The sequence below is a fragment of the Narcine bancroftii genome, chromosome 1, assembly GCF_036971445.1.
Source record: "Narcine bancroftii isolate sNarBan1 chromosome 1, sNarBan1.hap1, whole genome shotgun sequence".
Taxonomy (NCBI): Eukaryota; Metazoa; Chordata; class Chondrichthyes; order Torpediniformes; family Narcinidae; genus Narcine; species Narcine bancroftii.
This window is the reverse complement of record NC_091469.1, coordinates 487,917,458-487,939,799: the sequence shown is the minus strand read 5'-3', so window position 1 is coordinate 487,939,799 and position 22,342 is coordinate 487,917,458. Positions and strand designations below refer to the sequence as shown.

General features: G+C 46.0%; 1 protein-coding gene across 1 annotated transcript in view; it reads right to left on the bottom strand.

The window, feature by feature from the left end:
• Positions 1–22,342, bottom strand: part of LOC138751967 (uncharacterized) — a 115,747-nt gene that overhangs the window by 85,071 nt on the left and 8,334 nt on the right. The window contains exons 2-3 of the mRNA XM_069915041.1: positions 4,560–4,655; positions 1,249–1,353 (exon numbers count right to left, since the gene is read on the bottom strand). Coding sequence (XP_069771142.1) covers positions 1,249–1,353; positions 4,560–4,655 — 201 coding nt within the window. The remainder of the gene's footprint in view (positions 1–1,248; positions 1,354–4,559; positions 4,656–22,342) is intronic.

The following is a 22,342-nucleotide window of genomic DNA, read 5'->3' as shown; positions in this document are numbered from 1 at the left end:
CAGAGAAGATTTACTCGGATGTTACCCAGACTTCAGGAACTGAGTTGCAGGGAAAGGTTATACAGGTCAGGACTTTATTCCCTTGTGTGTCGGAGATTGAGGGGAGATTTGATAAAGGATGTAGATAGAGCAAATGCAACTAGGCTTTTTTTCACTGAGGGTGGGTGAGATACAAACCAGAGGACATGGGTTAAGGGTGAAAGGTGAAATATTTAGGGGGAAATTCTTCACACAGAGAGTGGAGGGGGTGTGGAAAGAGTTGCCAGTTGAAGGGGTGAATGCGGGCTCAATTTTCACCTTTAAGAAAAGTTTGGACAGGTACATGGATGGGAGGGGTATGGAGAGGAATGGTCCAAGTGCAGTTTAGTGAATTTATGTAGAAAAATACCTTGGCACAGACTAGATGGGCTGAATGGCCTGTTTCTATGCTGTAGTAATCCATAGTTCTCTGCTACTAAGATTCAAGACCAGCACCTCGAGGTTCAAGAACAGTTTATTTTCAACAGGAAACAGGCTCTTTCTTGAACCGCCCCTTGTTACACTGATCAGGGACTTCTTCGATACCACAGAAGGATCGTCTGCATTATTCTCATGGAAACATTTCGTATGTTGAAAGGCATGGACAGTGTGGATGTAGAAAGGTTGTTTCCCATGGTGGGAAGGTCCAGGACAAGAGGGCACAATTTCGGGATTGAAGGGCATCCAGTTAGAACAGAGATGCAGAGGAATTTCTTCAGCCAGAGGGTGGTGAATCTGTGGCAATTATTGCCACAGGGGGTTGAGGAGACCAGATCATTGGGTGTATTTAAGGCAGAGATTGATAGGTTCTTGATTAGCCAGGGCATCATAGGGTGAAGGCTGGGCAGTGGGGCTGGGTGGGAAAATGGATTAGATGATGATTAAATGGTGGGGCAGACTCTATGGGCTGAATGGCCTATTTTGCTTCTGTGTCTTATGGTTTTATTTTTTGCATAATATATTTTTATTGATGTCTAAGTGGAATCTTGGTCTATATATCCATTGTACAATGGGTATGACAATTCATCATCATTTTTAACCGTCGTACTTAAGGATGGGCTGACACCTCTGGATAGCACACACAACGACAAAGCTTCTCACTGTACCTCGGCACATGTGACACTAAACCGCTCATTTCCATTTCACTGACAGAGTGCTTGGCAATGAGATCTCTGCCGGACTCACTGGTCACTCACTGACTGGGGAACATCACTAGAGTTGGTCACTCACCGTCGGAGAGATCGAGGATTGGATATTTGCTGAGGTCGGATTCATCCAAGTCGGGCTCTGGGGCCAGTGGTAACATCTGGTCGCTTTCATCTCCACCGGGCTGCACTGTGGAAATTATCAAACTCCCATTCACCGCCTGTGCATCAAGAAATCATCCCTGGACATTCTGGTTACCACAGGAAGCAGAGTCGGAATATGATTTGAATGGGGAGAAAATTGAAAGTTCAGAGGTGCAAAAGAACTTGTGCAGGAGGCCCTAAAAACCAACCTCAAGGTTGAGTCGGTGGTGAAGATATCCTTCATATCTGGAAGGATAGGATACAAAAGCGGGGATGAGATGGTAGTGGGACCTCACTCAGAGTAGTGTACATAATGGGGATCCTTATTTAAAGATGGAGGTGTTGGCATTTACAAGAAAGATTCCAGGAATGAATCAGAAATTATTGTCATGAACAAGTTTCATAGTCTAAACATTCATATAATAAACCACTTTTACAACAATAAATAAAAATGTTTAAAACAGTGTACAAAAAAGTAAGGTCATGTTTTTGATCATTCAGGAATCTGATGGCAGCGGGGAAGAAGCTGTCCTTGTGCCGCTGGGTGCTCGTCTTTAGGCTCCTGTACCTTTTCCCCAATGGTAGCAGTGTGAAGGGGGCATGGCCTGGCTAGTGGCGGTCTTTGAGGACAGAGGCTGCTTTCTAAAGACACCATCTCATGTAGATGTCCTCAGTGGAGTGGAGTCCAATGCCTGTGATGTCGCAGGCCGAGTTAACAATCCTCTGGAGTTTCTTCTTGTCCTGAGAGTTGGCGCCTCCACACCAGGCAGTGATACAATCAGCCAGAATGCTCTCCACGGTACACCTGCAGAAGTTTACGAGATTCTTCGGTGATATAATGAACCTCCTCAGGCACCTCACAAAGTATAGCCGCTGGCGAGCTTTGTTCGTGACTGCATCGACATGGAGGCTCCAGGACAGATCATCGGAGATGTTGACACCCAGGAATTTGAAGTTCTTGACCTTCTCCACTACTGAGCCCTCGATGAGGACTGGGACGTGTTCCCCTGACTCCCTCCTGAAGTCCACAGTCATCTCCTTGGTTTTGCTAACGTTGAGTACAAGGTTGTTGGAGTGACACCACTCAACGAGCTGATCCACCTCCCTCCTGTACACTTCCTCATTGCCGTTTGTGATTCTGCCGACAACTGTGGTGTCATCACCAAGAGAGCATCAGAATGGTGCCTGGTCACACAGTCGTGGGCGCATAATGAGTAGATCAGTGGGCTACGCACACATCCTTGGGGTGTGTCTCTGTTAATAATCAGCGAGGAGGAGACGTTGTTTCTAATTCATACTGATTGAGGTATTTTGATGAGAGGATTCGTATATGAGAAACGTTTGATGGCTCTCAGACTGCACTCCTTGGAGTTCAGAAGAATGAGGGGGTCCTCGTACAAGCATTTCAAATGTTGAAAGGCCTGGACAGAGAAGATCTGGCAAAGTTGTTTCCCATGGTAGGGAAGTCAAAGACAAGAGGGCACAATGTCCACTTAGAACAGAGATGTGGAGGAATTACTTCAGCCAAAGTTTGGTAAATCTGTGGAATTTGACGCGACAGGTAGTTGTGGAGGTCGGGTCATTAGGTGTATTCAAGGCAGAGATTGATAGGTTCTTGATTAGCCAGGGCATCAAAGGTTATGGAGAGAAGGCCGGGCAGTGGGACTGAGTGGGGAATATGGATCAGCTCATAAAGAAATGATGGGACAGACTCGATGGGCTGAATGGCCTATTTCTGGTCCTCATAATTAAGAGTATAAATAGGATGTCGTCCTTTGTTGTTGGAGGGATTGAATTCATGAGCACAGTGGTTCTACTGCAACTGTACAGGCCACTGGTGAGGCTGCACGCCAAGTACAACATTGTCACAGCGGCTACAACCTGGGTTCGAATCCGGCGCTCGCAGTAGGCTGTAAGGACATTCTCCGTGTCTGCGTGGATTTACCCCTGGCGGTTCGGTTTCCTTCCACCCTCCAAAAGCAAGCAAAGTGGTATATTAATTGGGTGTCATTGGCTTCATGGACCAGAGAGGCCTTCCACCATAGTGTAGCATTAAAATTAAATTTAAAATGGGGGTTCTGCTTGCAGATCTGGTCTCCAGAGAACTCTGTTTTGTCAGGTAGTTCTTGTACCATCAGATGACAATAAACTTGATTTGACTTGAAAGGAAATACTGGCTTCGGAGGTCGAGAAGAGGTTCAGCAGGTTTACTACAGAGATGGGGAGGTGGGGTTAGTCCATAAGGAGAGATTCAATTGCCCGGGACCATATTCACGACAGCATTCATTTACTGAAACAGCCATCGTGATGACAGTTGCTTGATCCAGACAAATGTGACGTGTTGTATATTTGGAGGGGGGGGGGGGAATAAATGTAAAGGGGTTGTCAAAAAGTGCAGAGAAAATTAAGTGCTTGGTGTAGCGTTTAGTGCAACACCTTTACAGCGCCAGTGACCTGGACCGGGGTTCGAATCCCATGTTGTCCATAAGGAGTTGGTACGTGTCTGCGTGGGTTTTCCCCAGGGGCTCCGGTTTCCACCCACTGTTCGAAATGTGTAGGTCAATGGGCGTGGACTCGTGCTGCATGTTTAAATTTTTAAAACTTAACATTTAAACTAGGATGTTCCCGGGATTTGAGGAACAAAGTTACAGGGAAAGGTTAAACAGGTTAGGTCCATGGAGCATCAGAGAATGAGAGGAGATTTGATCGAGGTATTTAAAATTATGAGGGGAATAGATAGAGTAAATGTGGACAGGCTTTTTCCACTGAGGGTAGGTGAGATACAAACCAGAGGACCGGATTAAGGGTGAAAGGGGAAAAGTTTAAGGGGAGCACGAGGGGGAACTTCTTCACGCAGAGAGTGGTGGGAGTGTGGAACAAGCTGAACTGGTGAATGCAGGCCCAATTTTAATATTTAAGAAGAATTTGGACATGTACATGGATGGGAGGGATATGGGGAACTATGGACTGGGTGCTGGTCAGTGGGACCAGGCATAAAAATGGATTGGCACAGGCTAGAAGGGCCGAAGGGGCCTGTTTTTGTGCTGTAATGTTCTACGGTAGGCGACCCTCACAGTGGAACAGCTGGACAGAGCTGAACGGGAAAGCTCATAGATGATGTTCTTCCTGTTTACCTCCTTCTGCCTGATAATCACTTCTCCAGTGAGTTCCCTCCAGTCCACACCCACCCCGCCCTGCTGAGCAGAAGTCTTGCCCAGCCCGTGTGAGAACCCGTTCCCTTGGCGGACTCACTGGGACAGGTTCCGGAGGAAGATGAGTCGGTGTCATTGGAATCTTGCAGAGCTGTCAGGGGGAACATCTGGTCACTTCCATCACTGCTGTCTTGATCTGTGGGAAAGGAGGAGAAATCACAGATAACGTTCCTCGCCAAATCAAAGTTCAGGTTTATTGTCAGAGCGCATCACAAGATCACCAGAGCAGAAGAGGGCCGATCGGCCCATCAGGTCTGCTCTGCCATCTAACCATCCTTATCACTCAACCCCACTGCCCGACCTTCTCCCCTGATGCCCTGACTAATCAATTTTGGTCTTAAATACCCCCCAACAACCTCGCTTCCACAGCCCTCTGTGGCAACAGACTCATGACCCTCTGACCTAAGAAATTTTTCCACATCTCTGTTTTACCCTTAAGTTATGCCCTCTTGTCCTAGAATCCGAACCACGAGAAACACCCTTCCCACATTCACTCTGTCCAGGCCTTTCAGCATTTGAGATATCTCCACGAGCCCCCCCACGCTCCCTCCATCCTTCTGTATTCCAACAACTGCAGTTTGTGACAGAATATGTAGAAATATTTTTGGGAGATAAAATAGGGAAAGATAGAGTAGGTTACATACACACACTTTAAAACAGATCTAATTTGAAATACTGGAGAATTCATATCCACAGTGACTTTGCAAGAATTGTGACGAGTGCATATGGAGATTTCACAAATAGGTGTTAATTGAATTGAATGAATGGACTATTGTCTTTAAAGCAAACAGCAAGAGACATCTTGTCTCCTGATACCTTTTCGTAAGGCTTTTGACATGCTTAGAGGTCACTGATGGGTTCCTAAAAACAACAGATGAACCAGAAGACTGCCTTCTATTGTTTGGTGGAGAAGGTCAGATGTTTTCTTGCAAGCAATCTGTGGGTGAGTCACGTCACAGTGAGAGAGAGAGAGAGAGAGAGAGAGAGAGAGAGAGAGAGAGAGAGAGAGGTGAGGTGTTTCACTTGGAATAAGAGAATCAGAAAGGAACTCTGTGGTATCCTGAAAGAAAGAGATTATCATCTGGAGAACCCTGAGGGGACAAGATGCTGAAGTGGCTGATGGAAGTGAATCAGTTGTGGATGTCCTGGAGCAACACATCTCTCTCTACAAAACTGACAAGAACCTTCAAGCACCAGAGCCTGGTGAAATTCATAAATGTTAAATTCTGTGCACAGTCTAAGGATTGCCTGCAACCAGTGAACTTGGAGGTATGAGAAGTGAGATTGGACTGTGAACCAAAGAACTTTTCTCAATATACACCCACATTACATACACGAGCGCTTAGAATTAGAAGGGGGTTAAGTTAGATGAAGTTAAAAATAAAGTTAAGTTTGATTCTGTTTTCATGTTTAAGGTTAATTAAAAGCAACTTTTGTTTAAGTGACATTTGTCTTAGTGAATATCTATTGCTGCCGAGTTCTGAGGTCCTTTGGGCTCATAACAAGTTCAAGAACCGACAAACATTCCTCACATGCTATCCCTTTCATTCCTGGTATCGTTCCCTGAACCCTCTCCAATGCCAACACACCCTTTCTCACATACAACCCAGAGATTCTTTTTTTTTTCCTGTGGGCCAGGTAGAATTTCTACCTTATCGTTAGTGGAAACTGTACTCATGCAAAAGAGACGTTGTCGACAAGGAAGACCTGCAAACAAACTGTGCAATGCAGAACATTGGATAATAAATAATGCGCAGAGTTCTTAAACGAGTCTCCGATTGAATCTGTCATTGAGGAGTCTGTTGCTGTATGTCAGACAGATGTTTCCATGTGAACAAGAAATTGGAAAAACATTACTCGCAATTTAGACATGTACAAAAGTGAAAACTTTCTGGGAGGATTTAAACTTAATATTAAACGGAATTGCAAAAAAAAACATACCAAAAGATCCAGAAATCTTCCTGTTAAACAACATAAAAGACAAAGAATTAGGCCTAAAATTAGACAGGGCTCAAAAAAGATTTACTCTGATCGCACTCACAGCAGCAAAAAAATGGATAATGTTAACGTGGAAAACGGAAGCAACCTTAAAAATACAACAATGGGTCAGAGAAATGAACAAGTGTATCCCATTAGAAAAAAATTACCTACAATCTAAAAGATGGAGAGGAGGTGCTATGTGAAGTGATCTCCTTATCTGCGACCGGTCTCTCCGATGTAGAGAAGGCCACAGAGGGGGCACCGGATGCAGTAAATGAGTTCTTTGGAGGTACAGATTGTGATAGTACAGATCTATCACCAATGTACATAGTGTATATAGTTACTGTATCTAGACTGTGCTTACAGCGATTGGCTGAGAGCTAAGCCACACCTATTGTTTGGGCCTTAAAGGGTTGTGTCCCTAGCCAGGTCGGATCATTCCGGACTGGTCGGCCACCTGTGAAGAGCTCCGGTCTTTTGCTAATAAAAGCCTTGGTTTGGATCAACAAGTCTTTGGTTCTTTCGACGAGCTCTACAATTTTATTAGCAAAAGGAATTTTTTTTGAAAGGGATGGAGCGTTTAACTCGGCCAGAAAAACTTGATATCGACCCACAGTCAGCTACAGCCTTCAAAGCCTTTAACTTCTGGCTGCTGAACTTTGAAAACTTCCTGAGATTCATTCAGGTAGAGGAGGATAACCTGCGTCTAACAGCATTGCTGTCTATGGTGTCCTTGAGAGTCTACGAGAACATCCAGGATGAGACACTTACAGATGAATTATTTCTTCACCTGAAAGGTTTGTTTGGTACCTCAGACCGTGGTGAAGGAGGAGGGATGGGTGCAGGTATTACACCTCCTATGACCACAGTGGAAGGTGCCGGGGGGGCGATAGGTGGGAGGGAAGAGTGCACAAGGGAGTCACGGAGGGAACAGCCCTATGGAAGGCTGAGAGAGGAGGAGAAGGAAAAATGTGTCTGGTGGTGAGGTCCTCTAGTAAGTGCTGGAAATTCCAGAGGATAATGTGTTGGATGCAGAGGCTGGTGGGATGGTAGGTGTGGATGAAGGGGATTCTGTGTTTATTGTTTCTAGGGGCAGGGGGGCTCAGGCAGATGGGCTGGGAATGGAGGAGATGGAGGTGAAGGCTGAGTTAATAGTGGTGGAGGGGAAGACATGTTTGTAGGAAAAGGCAGACATTTCAGAAGCTCTGGACTGGAAGAACACATCTTGGGAGTAGATGTGGCAGAGATGGAGAAATTGAGAGAAGGGGATGGAGACCTTGCAGGGGACAGGGTGTCCAGGTAGTTGTGGGAGTTAGAGGGCTTATAATAAATGTCAGTGGAGAATCGGTCTCCTGAGATGGAGACCAAGAGTTCCAGAAAAGGGAGAGCGTTATCAGAGATGGACCAGGTGAGTTTGAGGTCAGGGGAACAAAGGGTGAGAGCAGTGTCCAGGGAGTATGGCCACCTAGCTAGGAATAAAAAAGATAATAAAGGTAGGATGAAGATTAGGGTAGAAGGTAAAAAAGAGAATATATGTGAGCGTCATTCTCTGAGATGCATATATTTTAATGCAAGAAGCATAGTGAACAAGGTAGATGAGCTGAGAGCATGGATAGATACTTGGGGTCACGATATTGTGGCAATTAGTGAGACCTGGCTACAGGAGGGGCAGGACTGGCAACTTAATTTTCCGGGATACATTTGTTTTAGATGTGATAGATCAGGGGGTAAAAAAGGAGGAGGAGTTGCTCTGCTTGTTAAGGAGGACATTACTGCCGTGAGGTGGCAGGATGGTATGGAGGGATCGACCAGTGAGGCTGTTTGGGTGGAATTGAGGGGTGGAGGAGGCAAGAAGGTGCTAATAGGGGTGTATTACAGACCACTAAATGGGCCAAGGGAATTAGAGGAACAAATTTGTAGGGAGATAACGTATATGTGTGAAAATCTTAGGGTAGTGATCATGGGAGATTTTAACTTCCCACACATTGATTGGGATACCCATACGGTTAGAGGGCTGGATTGGTTGGAGTTCATTAAATGTGTTCAGGATTGTTTTCTAAATCAGTTAGTAGAAGAACCGACTCGGGATGGTGTAATACTGGATCTCCTGTTAGGGAACGAGCTAGGTCAGGTAGCGGACATTAATGTTGGAGAACCAATTGGGTCTAGTGATCATAACTCTGTTAGTTTTAAGGTAGTTTTAGGGAAGAGCAAGGAGGGGCCTAAAGTTGAGGTTCTGGATTGGAAAAGAGCAAATTTTGAAGGATTAAGAAGGGATTTGGGGAGTATTGAGTGGGACAGGATATTTTCAGGTAAGGATGTTAATGAAAAATGGAGGATATTCAAAAAAGAAATTTTGAGGGTACAGAGTAGTTATGTCCCAGTCTGGATCAAAGGAAAGGCTGGAAGTCACAGGGAGGCTTGGTTTTTGAGGAATATTGGAAATTTGGTTAGGAGAAAAAGGGAGGTGTACAAGAGGTATAAAGAGCAGGGAACTGAGAAGTTGAAGGAGGACTACAAGGAGTGTAGAAGGAATCTTAAGAAAGGAATTAGAAAGGCCAAAAAAAGGCATGAAGAGGCTTTGGCTGACAGAGTAAAAATAAATCCAAAGGGTTTCTATAAGTACATTAAAAGTAAAAGATTAGTGAGAGATAAAATTGGACCCCTTGTAGATAGCGAGGGTAGGCTGAGTGAGAAGTCTGAGGAAATGGGGGAAATTTTGAATGATTTCTTTGCCTCAGTATTCACTAGGGAAAAAAATGTTGAACCAGTTGAAGTAAAGAAAAATAGTGGGGAGGTCATGAAGCATATAAGGATAACCGAGGAGGTAGTGATGGCTATGTTAAAAAAGATAAAGGTGGATAAATCTCCCGGACCAGACAAAATATTCCCTAGGACACTCAGGGAGGCTAGTGGACAGTTAGTGGGGCCATTCACAGAGATATTTAGGATGTCACTGGCCACGGGGGTGGTACCAAAGGATTGGAGGGTGGCGCATGTGGTTCCTCTGTTTAAGAAAGGGTCCAAATGCAAACCTGGGAATTATAGGCCTGTAAGTCTGACGTCTGTGGTGGGCAAGTTGATGGAAAGTGTTCTGAGGGATGCTATTTACAAATTTGTGGAGGTACAGGGACTGATAGGGAGTAATCAGCATGGTTTTGTCAGGGGTAGATCATGCTTGACAAACCTGATTGAGTTCTTCGAGGGGGTTACAAAAAAGGTTGATGAAGGGAAAGCTGTGGATGTTGTCTATTTGGACTTTAGTAAAGCTTTTGACAAAGTTCCCCACAGGAGGTTAGGAAAAAAGGTGGAGGCAATAGGTATAAATAAGGAGGTAGTGAAATGGATTCAGCAGTGGTTGGATGGAGGGAGTCAGAGAGTAGTGGTAGAAAATTGTTTGTCCAGTTGGAGGCCGGTGACTAGTGGAGTTCCTCAGGGATCGGTCCTGGGTCCACTATTGTTTGTTATATATATTAACAATCTGGAAGTAGGGGTGGAGAATTGGATAAGCAAGTTTGTGGATGATAAAAAGATTGGTGGTGTTGTGGACAGTGAGGTAGATTACCGTAGATTAAAAGGTGATTTAGGAAGGCTGGAGGTGTGGGCTGAGAAATGGCTGATGGAATTTAATACAGATAAGTGTGAGGTGTTACATTTTGGAAAGGCAAATCTAAATAGGTCATATGCATTGAATGGTAGACAATTGAGGAGTGCAGAGCAACAAAGGGATTTAGGAGTTATGGTAAATAGTACCCTCAAGGCTGATACTCAGGTAGATGGTGTGGTGAAGAAGGCATTTGGAATGATGGCCTTCATAAATCGGAGTATTGAATTCAAGAGTAGGGAGGTCATGATGAAATTGTACAAGGCATTGGTGAGGCCAAATTTGGAGTACTGTGCATAGTTTTGGTCACCAAATTATAGGAAAGATATAAACAAAATAGAGAGAGGGCAGAGAAGGTTCACGAGAATGTTGACAGGATTTCAGGGTCTGAGTTACAGGGAAAGGTTGTGCAGACTGGGGCTTTTTTCTCTGGAGCGTAGAAGATTGAGAGGGGACTTCATAGAGGTGTTTAAGATTTTAAAAGGGACAGACAGAGTAAATGTGGATAGGCTTTTTCAATTAAGAAAGGGGGAGATTCAAACTAGAGGGCATAGTTTAAGATTGAAGGGGGAAAATTATAAGGGGAACATGAGGGGAAATTTCTTTACGCAGAGGGTGGTGGGGATGTGGAATGAGCTTCCGGCAGACGTGGTCGAGGCGGGATCATTGGTTACATTTAAGGAAAGACTGGATCGTTACATGGATAGGAGGGGACTAGAGGTGTATGGACCGGGTGCTGGTCAGTGGGACTAGGAGGGTGGAGATTTGTTACGGCATGGACTAGTAGGGCCGAACTGGCCTGTTCTGTACTGTAAGTGGTTATATGGTTATATGGTCAGCGTGGAAAATGGCTGCGAAATTGATGAGCTCATCGCGGGTGCATGAGGGCACCCCGATGTAGTCATTGATGTACTGGAGGAAGAGTTGGGGGTCTTGCTGGTGTAGGCTTGGAGTATCTTTTGCTCCACAAAACCCACAAATAGGCAGATATAGCTGGGACCCATGCGGGGACCCATGGCTACTCCTTTAATCTGGAGGTAGTGGGATGTTCCAATGTGTTCGTCTTCTGAGCCTTTGCCCACCAAAGACCAGCATTTCATTACCCGTCCTCAACTTTCTCCCCCAAGAAGATGAAGGGGTGGTGCCTCACAGTGAGACAGAACACGTTACAGATGGATTGACCCCACTTGGCCAACTAGGCGCCCACCTCAGAGTTATAAATTGGAATATAGATCACTCTGTGGGTGGAACACATTGAGTGAGGTCACGGCGCCGTCTCTGGACAACATTCTACAGGACCACGATAGAGGGTATCCAGGCTGGCTGCATCAGATTTCTGATTTATTGTCAGATACATACACGACATCACATACAACCCTGAGATTCCTTTTTCCTGTGGATGTGGCTGAATCACCACTAATTGGTCGTGTAAAATCACACCACGTAAACATGTAACTAATCAAAGAACTTTAAACAGATAACGAATGTAAACAAACTGACTGTGCAATACAGGGAGAGCAAAGAAAATCAATAAAGTGCACAAGTAGGGGTCTGTAAATGAGTCTCTGTTTGAGTTTGTCATTAAGGAGTCTGATAGAGGAAGGGTAGAGGCTGACTGAACCTGGTGGCAGCAGAGCGAACAGAGCATGTGCAGGGTGGTGAGGGTCTTTGATGATCGCTCCTTCTATCCAAAGGCAGTGTTCCTGTTGATGTACTCAAACATGGGGAGCGTTTTGCCTGTGATATCCTGGCCTGTGTCCACTACCTTTTGTAGGGCTTTGCTCTCTGCGGTATTGGTGTCCGCATACTAGACTATAATGCAACTGGTGCAATATCTAACCTCCACAAACTCCTGAAGAAATAGAGGCGCTGACGTGCTTTCTTCACGATGACATTGGTGTGTTGTGTTAAGATAGTGACTCCCAAGAACTTAAATGTGCTCAGCCTCTCCACCTCTGATCCCCCAATGACCACTGGATCGTCCACCTCTGGTTTTCTTTCCTTACGTCTACAATCAGCTCCTTAGTTTTGGTGACATTGAGTGTGAGGTTGTTGTTGGTGCACCATTCAGCCAAGTTTTCAATCTCCCTCCTGTAAGCTGACTCATCCCCTTCCTTTATACAACCCACTACTGTGGTATCGTCAGCATATTTGTAGATGGTGTTACTGTTGTACTGAGTCACACAGTCGTAGGTGTAAAGTGAGTAGAGCAGGGGGCTAAGAACACAGCCCTGTGGTGCTCTGGTACTGAAGGAGATTGTGGAGGAGAGGCTATACCAATCCTCACTGAAATCCAAGATCCATAGTGTGGAACTGTAGTTGAGAATCCATCAGGTTGGAGGGTGATCAAAACTGCTGAGAAGATCACTGGGGTCTTCTCTCTATTAATGATATCGACGGGGAGCAGTGTTTAAAGGGGGTTCAGAATATCATTGAGGACCCTGACCATCCAGCACACAGTATCTTTAAGACACTACCTTCAAGGAAGAGATACGGGAAGATAAAACCAGGACTGCCCGGCTTGGAAACGATCATGGAGCTGTTGACCAGCCATAGAACGTTACAGCACAGACACAGGCCCTTTGGCCCTTCTAATCTTTCTGCCTCGTCCCACTGTCCTGCTCTCAGTCCATAGCCCTCCAAATCCCTCCCATCCATGTACCCTAGAAACCCGTAAATTATGTTTATATATATTTATTTTGCATCACTATGTACATATGTCGTTTGTGTGTGTAGTGTCCTGTGTGTGTCTGTTTGTGTGTGTGTGCACTATGAACTAGAGAGATGATGTTTCATTGGGTTCCTAAGGCATTGGGAAATCGAGGGTTCAGCTGGACTTATTGCCTGCCCATCTTCTAGGGCTATATCTGTGGCCATGTATCCTGGGGAAGGAGCATGCAGTGTCCACTGGTACGATGGGAGATCTTCGGGAATAGTGGGCACCACAGGGGCTCAAGTGTGTTCTGGATGGTGACAAATGTGATATAATTTGAACATGTAAATAATGCGGTTTTCCAACTTTTTCTTTCCACTCACATCCCGCTTTAAGTAAACCCTGTGCCATCGGTGCTCTGAGATTAGTAAGAGATTGCTTAAGGTGTGATGAGGGTGGAAAGAATTCGCTTGAAAACCACTGTTTGAATCGTCCCTCATTGACTCGTTTATGTGCATGGTTTCATACCTCCAAAGGAAATGGGCCAATGACAATTTTTCTCAAGCCATATATTTCAGTAACAATTGGGTCCAGAGCAGTGATTCTCAACCTTCCCTTCCCACTCACATCCCACCTTAAGGAATCCCTTACTAATCACAGAGCACCGATGGCCTAGGGATTCCTTAAAGTGGGATGTGAATGAAAAGAAAAAGGTTGACAACCACTGGTGTTAATGAAATAGTCAAGTCTAGTGTCACAATTACAACCCAGTGAAACAGCGTTCTCCACTCCTCGGTGCCAAACACGCAGACACACAACCAGACAAAGCACACGTACAAATAATACATATGCAGGCCAAATACTTTATCTATAAAAATAAATATTGTTTTGTACGAATTAGAGTGTTGGATGGTTAGTGAGCAGTTCCTGCTGGACCTGAGAACGCTGTTTCCTCCGGTTCTACTTGTACAGTCAGATGACAATGTACTTGACCTGACTTGATATTGATGGTTACTTGTAATCACCGAATAACCTACTTTTCAAAAGGGAAAACAAGTGCGGCTGTTGAAATACTGATAAACGTTTCATACTAACCATCTGTGACTGACTATTTAAGAATAATATTTATTTATTTTGCTCTGTCCTTGGTGTGTATGTTGCTCCGATGACCGGAGAAACTGTTCCGTCGAGTGGTATATGGAACGAATGGCTTTGGGGCCACGTTTGCAGAAGATACGAAGGTGGGTTGGGGAGCAGGTAGTGTAGCGGAAACACGAAGGCTGCAGAAGGACTTGGACAGATCAAGAGAGTGGGCAGAGAAGTGGCGAATGTCACAAAGTGTACGGTCATCCACACTGGTGGAAGGAATAAATGGGCAGACTACTTTCTAAATGGGGAGAAAGTTGGAAAAGGAGTCCTCATGCAGGATACCCCGAAGGACAACTTGCAGGTTGAGTCAGTGGTGAAGAAGGCAAATGCAAAGCTGGCGTTCACTTCAAGTGGTATAGAATATAAGAGCAGGGATGTGATGCTGAGGCTTTATAAGGCCCTGGTGAGACCTCACTTGGAGTATGGGGTGAAATCGGCTCCTCATTTAAGAAAGGATGTTCTGACATTGAAGAGGGTTCAGGGGAGGTTCACAAGGATGATTCAGAAATGAAAGGGTCCTGGACCATTTGACAGCCCTTGGCCTGTACTCGTTTGAATTCAGGAGAATGAGTGATGGAGCTCATGCATAGACAGAGTAGATGTAGAAAGGATCTTTCCCACTGTGGAAGAGTCGAGTACAAGAGGGCACAACTTCAGGATTGAAGGGCGTCCACTTAGAATAGAGATGCAGAGGAATTTCTTCAGCCAGAGGGTGGTGAATCTGTGGAACGTGTTGCCACTGGCGGTTGTGGAGGCCGGCTCATTGGGTGTATTTAAGGAAGACACTGATAGGTTCTTGATTAGCCAGGGCATCAAAGGTTATGGGGAGAAGGGCGGGCAGTGGGGCTGAGTGGGGGAATGGATCAGCTCATAATGAAATGGCAGGGCAGATTTGATAGCCTGAATGACCTATTTCTGCTGTTGGGATATGGTCTTCTGGTACCGTACATATACAATCAGATGACAGTAAACATGAGCTTGAAGATGTCCCCATGGAGCTGTTGGAGAGGGGGGAGGGGGGGTCTCAGATGAACATTGTTCCAAAATCGAGACGATTTGCCAAGGAAATTAAAAGTAGTGGTCTTTCATCAGACACCATGGAGACAGGCACTTCGGTCCATCTCCCCCATGCTGACCAAGATGCCTATCCATTCCAATACCATTTGCCTGAATTTGGCCCTTAGCCCTCCACACCTTACTGATCCTTCCTCCTTAATTTAGTTTTCAAACATTGTAACTTTGACCTTCCTCAGTCAAAATACAGTAAAACCCCTGGTACCCAGAGTAGTGATGTAATGTACTGCTTGCTATTGGTTATGACTGTAGATTGGCTCCACCCTACTGGTATAACAGATGGTGCAACTTATCCCACTGGTCAGTAGAGGTGGCTTCTTCTGTTAATAAAAGCCTATAGTATGATACAAGTCTGGTCCTTACTTATGGCATATCATCCGGCACCTATGGGGAATGGTAGATGCCAGATAAGTAAACTTTCCAGTTGCTTGAGATTACACGTTGCGTATTGGGGAAACAAACACTGCAGCATGCCAATTTTAAACCTGTAATTGATTTTCCGTGATTTCCGGATAACAGGGATTTTACTGTATTCAGCATGGTTGACATGTTCTGGCCAAGTTGTATAAGACATTGGTGAGAAAAAGTTTGTACTATTATAACCATGTAACAATTACAGCACGGAAACAGGCCATTTTGGCCCTTCGAGTCCGCGTTGAACTAAATACTCTCCTCTAGTCCCACCTACCCGCATCCTGTGAGCTTTCAGTCATCGAACTACAGGATACCAATCAGACTGAACGAGTGCAGAGGAGATTTGCAAGGATCTTGTTGGGACTTGAGGAACTGAGTTCCAGGTAAAGGATAAACACATTAGGACTTTATTCCCTGGGGCGCAAAAGAATGAGGGGAGATTTGATTTAGGCTCCAACCTCCCATCTACCACGTGAGGCGCTGCCTCTAGAAGGCAGCCCATATCATCAAGGAACCCCATCCCACCTCCCAACCCCATCACCCAGGCCACAACCTGTTCTCACTGCTGCCTTCAGGCACACCTGAAGACCAGCACCTCGAGGTTCAAGAACAGTTACTTTCCTACAGCAATCAAGCTCCTGAACCTCCCCGTGTTACACTGATCAGGGACCGTTCCAACACCTCAGAAAATGTTTCAGCCCTATTGTAAAGTCATTATTTTTTTGCATTGTTACAGAGTGTATAGATATGTTTTTGGGAGATAAATTGGGGCAGGTTTGTTAGTGAAGTCACATACAAACACTTAAAAACAGATCTTATTTAAAATACTGGAGCTCTGCCCCATGCTAGACATGTTGGGGCCAATAGCATTTGCAAGAGCTCTGGAGAGTGCCCAAGAGACTTTACTAATGGGTTGTTGTTTACAAAAGGCAACAGATGAAAGATCTTGTCGGAGCCGCAGACAGTCTGGAAGGGAACTTGCTGTCCTAAGATGTTCATCTAGTTTTGCAAACAGAGAGAGGCAAACAGGGTTTTTTTTTTTCTCAGAGAGAGAGACAGAGAGACAGACAGAGATTAGTTCTACAGTTTTACAGTCAGCAGCAGCAACTGGAACTGGAACAGGACAAGCTGGCAAGCTTGTGGAAAACCCCATTTGGAAGACGGGCTGTGAGTTCTTAGTTCAGCCTGGTCAATGCCCTTGTGGTTCATGCAAGAGGAGAGGACTGGCTGCCTAATGTTTCACTTGAAATAAGTGAAACAAAAAGGAACTCTGTGGTGACCTGAAAGAAAGAGGTTATCATCTGGAGAACCCTGAGGGGGCAAGTTTTGTCAGCAAGACACTGAAGTGGCTGATTAAAAAAAGGAATCAGTTGTGGGTGTCCAGCGAACAACAAATCTCTCTCTGAAAACTGACATGAACCTTCCTGAGCGGTAACCATTTACCTTTTGAGCACCAAAGCCTGGTGAACTTTATAAATGTTAAATTCTCTGCACAGTGTAAGAATTTCCTGCAACCAGTGAACTTGGAGGAATGAGAAGTGAGATCGGACTGTGAATCAAAGAACTTTTCTGAACTTACACACACATTACACATAGGCGTGCACTTAGAATTAGAAGGGGGTTAAGTTTGTTAAGTCAATAGTGATAAGTTAAAATGTGATTCGGTTTTTATGTTTAAAGACAATTAAAAGCAAGTTTTGTTTAAGTAACCATTTGTCTTGGTGAATATCAGATATTGCTGCTGGGTTTTGGGGTCCTCTGGGCTCGTAACACCCTCTTCAAGGTGTGACATCTTGAAGAGGGCTCAGGCCCAACACGGCAGTTTGGTACACCCTGCTTTACGAAGGCAGAGCCTTCCTGAGAATCCGTTTGCAAACCGAACGTTCATTGAGTAAAGACCCATTGGAGGCAATTCTCGTAAAAGCGACAACCTACATGGGTTCCTCCATGTAAGCGAATGTCTGTAAATTGAATATCTGTAAAGCGGGATTCACCGATATATCTTTATTAGAGATGCTGCGAGATCTTCAGCAATTCCCTGCATTCACTACTCTCAGACAGGCAGAGGGATGTAAGAAAGATAGATTGGTGAGAGGTAGGGAAGGGCTCAATTGAGTTAAGCAACAATTCTTGCAGGTGGATATTGTGGAGTAAAACGCGAAAGTCTGCGGACGCTGTGATTGTAGTAAAAATGCACTGAAATGCTGGAGGAACTCGGCGGCCTTTTCAATGTCTATGGCAGACAAAGACCCATAGCCAACATTTTGGGCCTGAGGCCTTCATCAAGGAATAAGCTGGCCGCAGACCAGGAGATCGCTTTGTTGAGCACCTCGGCTCTGTCCGCCACAACAGCGTGGATCTCCCGGTGGCCACCCATCTCAATTCCCCGTCCCAGTCCCTTGCTGGCATGTCTGTCCATGGTCTCATGCACTGCCAGACTGAGACCACCCGCAAAATGGAGGAACAACACCTCATCTTCCGTCTGGGCCCCCTCCAACTGGATGGCATTAACGTCGACTTCTCCGGCTTTCATTAAACCCCCTCTTCCTCCAACCCTTGTGATCTTATGAACCCCCCCCCCCCCCATCCCCGTCGGCTTTTTCCAGCTCTGTCTTCGTCTCCTTTCGCACATGATAAATTCCTACCTCGTCCCGTATCATGTCCAATGGACACCTTTGGTGGGTCTGGATTCCTCCCCCAGCTGGAACCGTATGTGCGCTGAGATTTCGTGGTTCAGGCTCATTCTGCTTATTCCTTGAAGAAGGACTCAGGCCCGAAACATCGGCAATAGTTCTTCGTCTCCTATGGACGCTGAAAGATCGGCTGAGTCCCTCCAACATCTTGTGGAGTAGGTCAGCACAACATCATGGGCTGAAAGGCCTGTGCTGTGCTGGAATGTTCTATGATATACTCAATCTCCAAGTAGAATTAAAAGTATGAAAGTCTGCGGACACCACAGTTGAGGTAGAAACACGACGCTGGAGAAACTCAGCAGGTCAAACTGTGTCCTTCATGTAGCAAAGATAAAGATACAGAACCGACGTTTTGGGCTTGACCCCTTTGTCAAGTCAAGTCCCCTTTATTTATCGTTCATTCCATGCTCGCACGGTAAAGACGAGAGAGTTTTTCTCCAAGGCCATGGAGCAGATTTACATAAATACAAGTTAGAATAGAAGTTAAGCGCAGTGAAATATTAAGACGTACACCATAAGAGTCCACGGTCCCCTATCCACATGCTCTGGGAATTCAGGAGCCTGATGGCTTGGGGGAGAAACTGTTGCCCAATCTGGATGTAAGGGCCCGAGTGCCACGGTGCCTCCGACCAGATGGCAGTTGGGAGAAGAGTTTACGTGAGGTGTATATTTACTGTCTTTTGCCTGCATCATCCTTCATGGTAAGAAGAGACCCCCAGTGATCTTTTCCGCTGACTTCACTATCCTCTACAGGGTTTGGCAGTCTGAGGAGGGAGAGCTTCCAAACCAGGCAGTGATGCAGTTGTACAAGATATTCTCGATACACCTTCTGTAGAATGTAGTGAGAATGGAGGGTGGGGGATGGACTTTCCTCAGCAGACTATTGGCAGAACAAAATGGTAGTGGTGGTGGTGGGGGTAGAGGGGCAGGGGGAGGAGCACGGTCCCATGGCCAGGAGGTAATAGGTGGATAAGGGAGGGAGGGCCCACCAGCAAGCGGGAGAGGGGGTGGCTCTGTGAAGGAAGGGGGTGAAGACAGAGGGAAAGGGAAGGGAGGGAGAACAGGAGCAGAACCCGGAGAAGTCGGTGTTAATGGCATCGGATCTCCAAGAGGAGAACCTGAGCGTTGTTTGAAGCAGGGTGCTGACCAGGGACGTGAAAGCAAAAAGAGCAACACCACAAGTTTGGTTCTGCAGCAGGTTAACTTTAATGGGTATCGCATGGGTACAGAAATCACTGAGAGAGGCATCAAGTTGGTAAGATGATCCAGTGGCCCGCCATACAAGGAAGACCTCATCTCCGCACCTGGAAGATATGAGGAGATACATCAGTGATGTTGGTCATGGCTTCAACACCACCACTCCAGCCCCAACCCTCCCTCCCCTCACAAGTGAGTTGCGGGGAATGCAGAATTCTGCAGGTGCCCCAAACGATGAGTGATTTTTCCGGCAAATGGGCTGAACTAAAACCTGTTTTTTTTTAATTTAGACCTACAACATGGTAACAGGCCCTTCCGGCCCACCGGCCCAATTTGCACCCAATTGACCTACATGCCCCGGTACATTTTGAAAGGTGGGGGGAAACCAGAGCCCCCAGGGAAAACCCACGCAGACACAGGGAGAGCACACAAACTCCTTATGGACAGCGCGGGATTTGAACCCCAATCCCGATGGCTGGTGCTTTAACTGGGTTGCGCTGACCACTACACCAGCCGTGTCTTGATTCTTGAGCAGGGCAGAATTTTCAGAAGGGGTCCACCTTCAATCTGGTGACTGTTGCTGTGTCGTACAACGTGGAAACAGGCCCTTTGTCCCAACCTGCCCATGCCAGCCTAAGTTCCCCACCCACACTAGTCCCTCCTGCCTGTGTTTGGCCCATATCCCTCTAAACCCATCCTATCCATGTATCCTTCCAAATGTCTCTTAAACGTTGCAATAGTCCTAGCTCAGCCACCTCCACTGGCAGCCCCTTCCTTAGAACCACTGCACTCTGTGTAAAAATGTTACCCCTCAGGTTCATGTTAAATCTCTCCCCTCATCTTAAACTGATGGTTTTCAACCTTCCCCCACCACCACCACTATGGGATTGGAACTCTGTGGTTAGTACAGAATGACTTAAGGTGAGTGGAAAGACAACCGAGAACCCCTGCCTTAACCCTATGTCCGTTGGTTACAGATTCCCCTACTCTGGGCAAAAGACTCCCTGCAATCACCCAATCTATATCCCCTGATGAGCTATCATTTTGTAAACCTCTATCAAATCTCTTCTCGTTCGTCTACGCTCCGGGAATAAAGTCTGAACCTGTTTAACCTTTCTCTGTAACTCTGTTCCTTTAGTCCCGGCAACATCCAAGTCAATTCATGGTTTTCAACCTTTATCTTTGCATTCACATCCCACTTTAAGTAATCCCTGTGCAATTGGTGCTCTGTGATCAGTAAGTGATTGCTTAGGTGGGATGTGGGTGGGAAGAAAAAGTTTGAAAACCACTGTTTTAATCAATAATCCCTCATTGACTTGTTATGTGCACGGTTTCAGAACTCCAAAGGAAATGGGCCAAAGACAATTTTTCTCACTATTTCAGTAACAAATGGGTCCAGAGCAGTGATTCTCACCCTTCCCTTCCCACCCACATCCCACCTTAAGCAATCCCTTACTAATCACAGAGCACCGATGGCACAGGGATGACTTAAAGTGCATGTGGGTAGAAAGAAAAAGGTTTAAAAACCTCACTCTTTCAATCTCATTGATATTTTCCTAATGGTGTAAAATCTCCCAATTCTAATGACTCTCAAAAATGCTGTTTACTTTTCTCCAAAGATCATCAGGGACAACAACAAAGAAACTGCTGGAAGAGCAGCCCTGCTGCGAGCGCAGATCCGCGGGGAGCGGGGACAGAGGCCGACATCTCTGTCTATGCTTCAAACAGCCTGTTAGGGGAGCTGACAGTATTTTTCAACCAAAATCCTGCAACCACGGGTCTGGGCCCAAGATGGCAGTGCATGTGCTTGGTGGTGGCAGGCTACAGCGGACCAGCACAGGGCACCATTAATGGGGAGAACACCCCCCTTGTCTCAGTGAGAAGGAGAAGCAGGGGAGATGACCCAACAGGACGGTGAGTACCAAGGGCGGACCAGCGAGGGGCCCAGCAGCTGAGAGAGGGGCAATGGGCTGTCGGAGAGCGGATCTGGAGCCCAGGCAGCCGATGGATCAATCAGGAGACTGTGCGGCTGCAGTGGCCGCGGGAATCCACGGACACTCAGGGACTCTGAAGGGTCTCTCTTTTACGTCTCGTACTGTAAGGGGGGGCTGGGTGACGCTAAAGGCGACTGAGTCTGGCTTACGGTAGACAGAAAGCAATTACATGTAATATTACATGTCCCATACTATTACATGACAACAAAGGAACCTTGAGTTACCTGATTTACTGGAGAAAATGTCAAGTAAAAAATGTTTTTTCCATCATGTGTTCTGGTTCTTTTCACCTGATGCTGGAAAAACAAGTTAAGATTATGTTTCAAAATAAGATGTTTCTTCCTCCCAACATGTGAGAGGTGCTTCAGAGAATGAGAGTTAATTGTCATATAGTGGTTCCAATGTAATGAAACTAGCAGGATGTAGTTTCCCAATGACATTAAGTGTCTGGACCACAAGTTTATTCGAATTAAGATGTCACCGAGAGAAAGAAATAATGTTTGGAAGAGAGAAGTATTTACAGTTGGCTTGTGAAACAAAACTTGTTACCTAATGCTGCTTAAGAACATAAGACTATTCAGCCTATCAAGCCTGCCCTGCCATTTAGACATTCATGCAGCATGGTAACAGGCCCATTCTGGCCCACGGATTCGTGGCGCCCAATTGACCTACAACTCCCTCCCCTCGAATGTTTCGAACGGTAAGAGGAAACCGGAGACACCCTCATCCCGGGGAAGACCCACGCAGACACGGGGACAAGGTACCAACTTCTTAGGGACAGCGCAAGAGTCAAACCGCCGGCCCTGATTGCTGGTGCCGTTGCAGCATGGCGCTGACCGATGCGCAAACTGTGCCGCCCTCATTCAACCACAAGTTGATCCATTTCCCCACTGCTCGGCTTTCACCCCATAACCTTTGATGCCCTGGCTCATCAAGAACCCACCGATCTCTGCCTTAAATCCACCCAATGACCCAGCCTCCACATCCACCTGTGGCAACACATTCCACAGATTGACCACCCTCTGGCTGGAGGGAAGGGAAGGGGATGTTCTAAGTCACACTCAG